Source organism: Propithecus coquereli, unplaced genomic scaffold, assembly GCF_000956105.1.
Source record: "Propithecus coquereli isolate 6110/MARCELLA unplaced genomic scaffold, Pcoq_1.0 Scaffold576, whole genome shotgun sequence".
In the NCBI taxonomy this organism is placed as follows: domain Eukaryota; kingdom Metazoa; phylum Chordata; class Mammalia; order Primates; family Indriidae; genus Propithecus; species Propithecus coquereli.
In genome coordinates this window covers 375352-377017 of record NW_012151685.1, presented here as the reverse complement: position 1 = coordinate 377017, position 1666 = coordinate 375352, and the positions used below count along the sequence as shown (strand labels likewise).

The window sequence follows — 1666 nt, the reverse complement described above, 5'->3', positions numbered from 1 at the left end:
TTGTGCCAGTACCAAGCTATTTTAATTACTGTAGCCTTGTAGTATACTTTGAAGTCTGGTAAATTGATACCTCCCATTTTGTTTTTAGTGCCTAGGATTGCTTTTGCTATATGGGGTCTTCTCTGGTTCCATGCAAAGCGTAAATGTACTTGTTTAAGTATATGATCAATTTATACAACTCTTATTAGGAGCCTAGACAATGGAAGTGGCTTGTCTTTTCTGAACCTCTCAGGGTCTTTGAGTTTAGCTCAAGGATCACCTTGATGAAATGAATGGTTGCATACTTCTCTAGATGATGGAGCTCATTAACTTTCCTGAGGAATGCATAGACTTACTTGTGTCTCTCTAACATGTTCGCCAATTATAAATTTCCTGATATGTAATCTTAAGCTTGCTTAACATTTCAGAAAATAACCAGACATTTAATGGATATCATCTCTACTTAAGTAGCTTTAACTCCACATTAGAATAACTTTTCTGTAAACCACTTGCCTACTCTTCACCAGCCTGGCCATTTCATTGCTATTGTTTTTAAAGAGGTCTGTTTAATTTCTTTAAAGGTGTGTCTGTTTAAATAATGACTATATTGTCACAAAGTTTACAACACAGAGCCTGGTTCTGAGAACAAAAAGTAGAAAACAAACAGAGCATTTCTACCACATTAATTAGTGACCTAGCAGGAAAAGTTGAATAGCATTTTAGAAATATCATATATTCTGACTAAATTTCAAAACTGCTGTTTGGTTTTCAAAAAGCAAAAATAAAACTCTCTCCTATATCTGAAGAAGATGTAATATTTCCTCATTTGGAAAGGTAGCTGTGGTGTTATTCTTAAATGTCCTTGTATGAAGGTAAATTTTAATGAGTATTTGACATTTCATTGGGAAGATGACCATTCTAAACTAAAAGAAATAGGTTATGAAAAATAGAAATTACTTTATAAAGTTATTAGTGTACATACATCTATGGTAACATAAACCTCTATTAGTCAAACTCTGAAATTTTAATGGTATCCTTAGATTTGAATAAAGCATGTTTATTTTGTCAGTTTAGTGGAAGCCAACATCAAACTGTTTCTTATAAAAATTTACCTTAACTCCTGAACCTTGAGATTTTTTTGACATAAATCTGATGATGTTTACTGCCAGATAGTCTAGATTTTCAGACAGATGTGCACTTATTTAGACTTAGCTACTTTATGTTCTTTTGATTTAATCACCCTTATACAGTGCATATTCCTATATTTTTGCCATGTAGGAGACTGTTCCTTTGGCTCCAGATCGTGATCTTGATTGGGATGAAGAGATGGCAAAAGCACAATCACATGACTGTGTTCCTGTTCTTTCAGAACATCCACTGTATATTCTTTACACATCTGGAACTACGGGCTTGCCTAAGGTATTTGCTGTCTTAGGGATAACTATTTATAGCAGCAGATTTCTTTTACACTGAGAATATTTAATCACTGACTGAAAATGTTTACAGATTGTACTTTGAGGTTTAGACATAGTTACTTTTTATCTTAGAGAAATTTTGAGCTTAACTATAAATATAAAAAACACATTTTGTTTAATGTCAAATGCTTTGCCTCTATTCCTTCCAAACTCTTCTCAAATGCCAGCAATATACAATTGCTTTAGTAAGCTACTAAAATTAATAGATGTTT

General features: G+C 32.8%; 1 protein-coding gene across 1 annotated transcript in view; it reads left to right on the top strand.

The window, feature by feature from the left end:
- Nucleotides 1-1666, top strand: part of ACSS3 (acyl-CoA synthetase short-chain family member 3) — a 193199-nt gene that overhangs the window by 70816 nt on the left and 120717 nt on the right. Inside the window, exon 5 of the mRNA XM_012658161.1 lies at nt 1258-1398. Within this exon, the coding sequence (XP_012513615.1) occupies nt 1258-1398 (141 nt within the window). The remainder of the gene's footprint in view (nt 1-1257; nt 1399-1666) is intronic.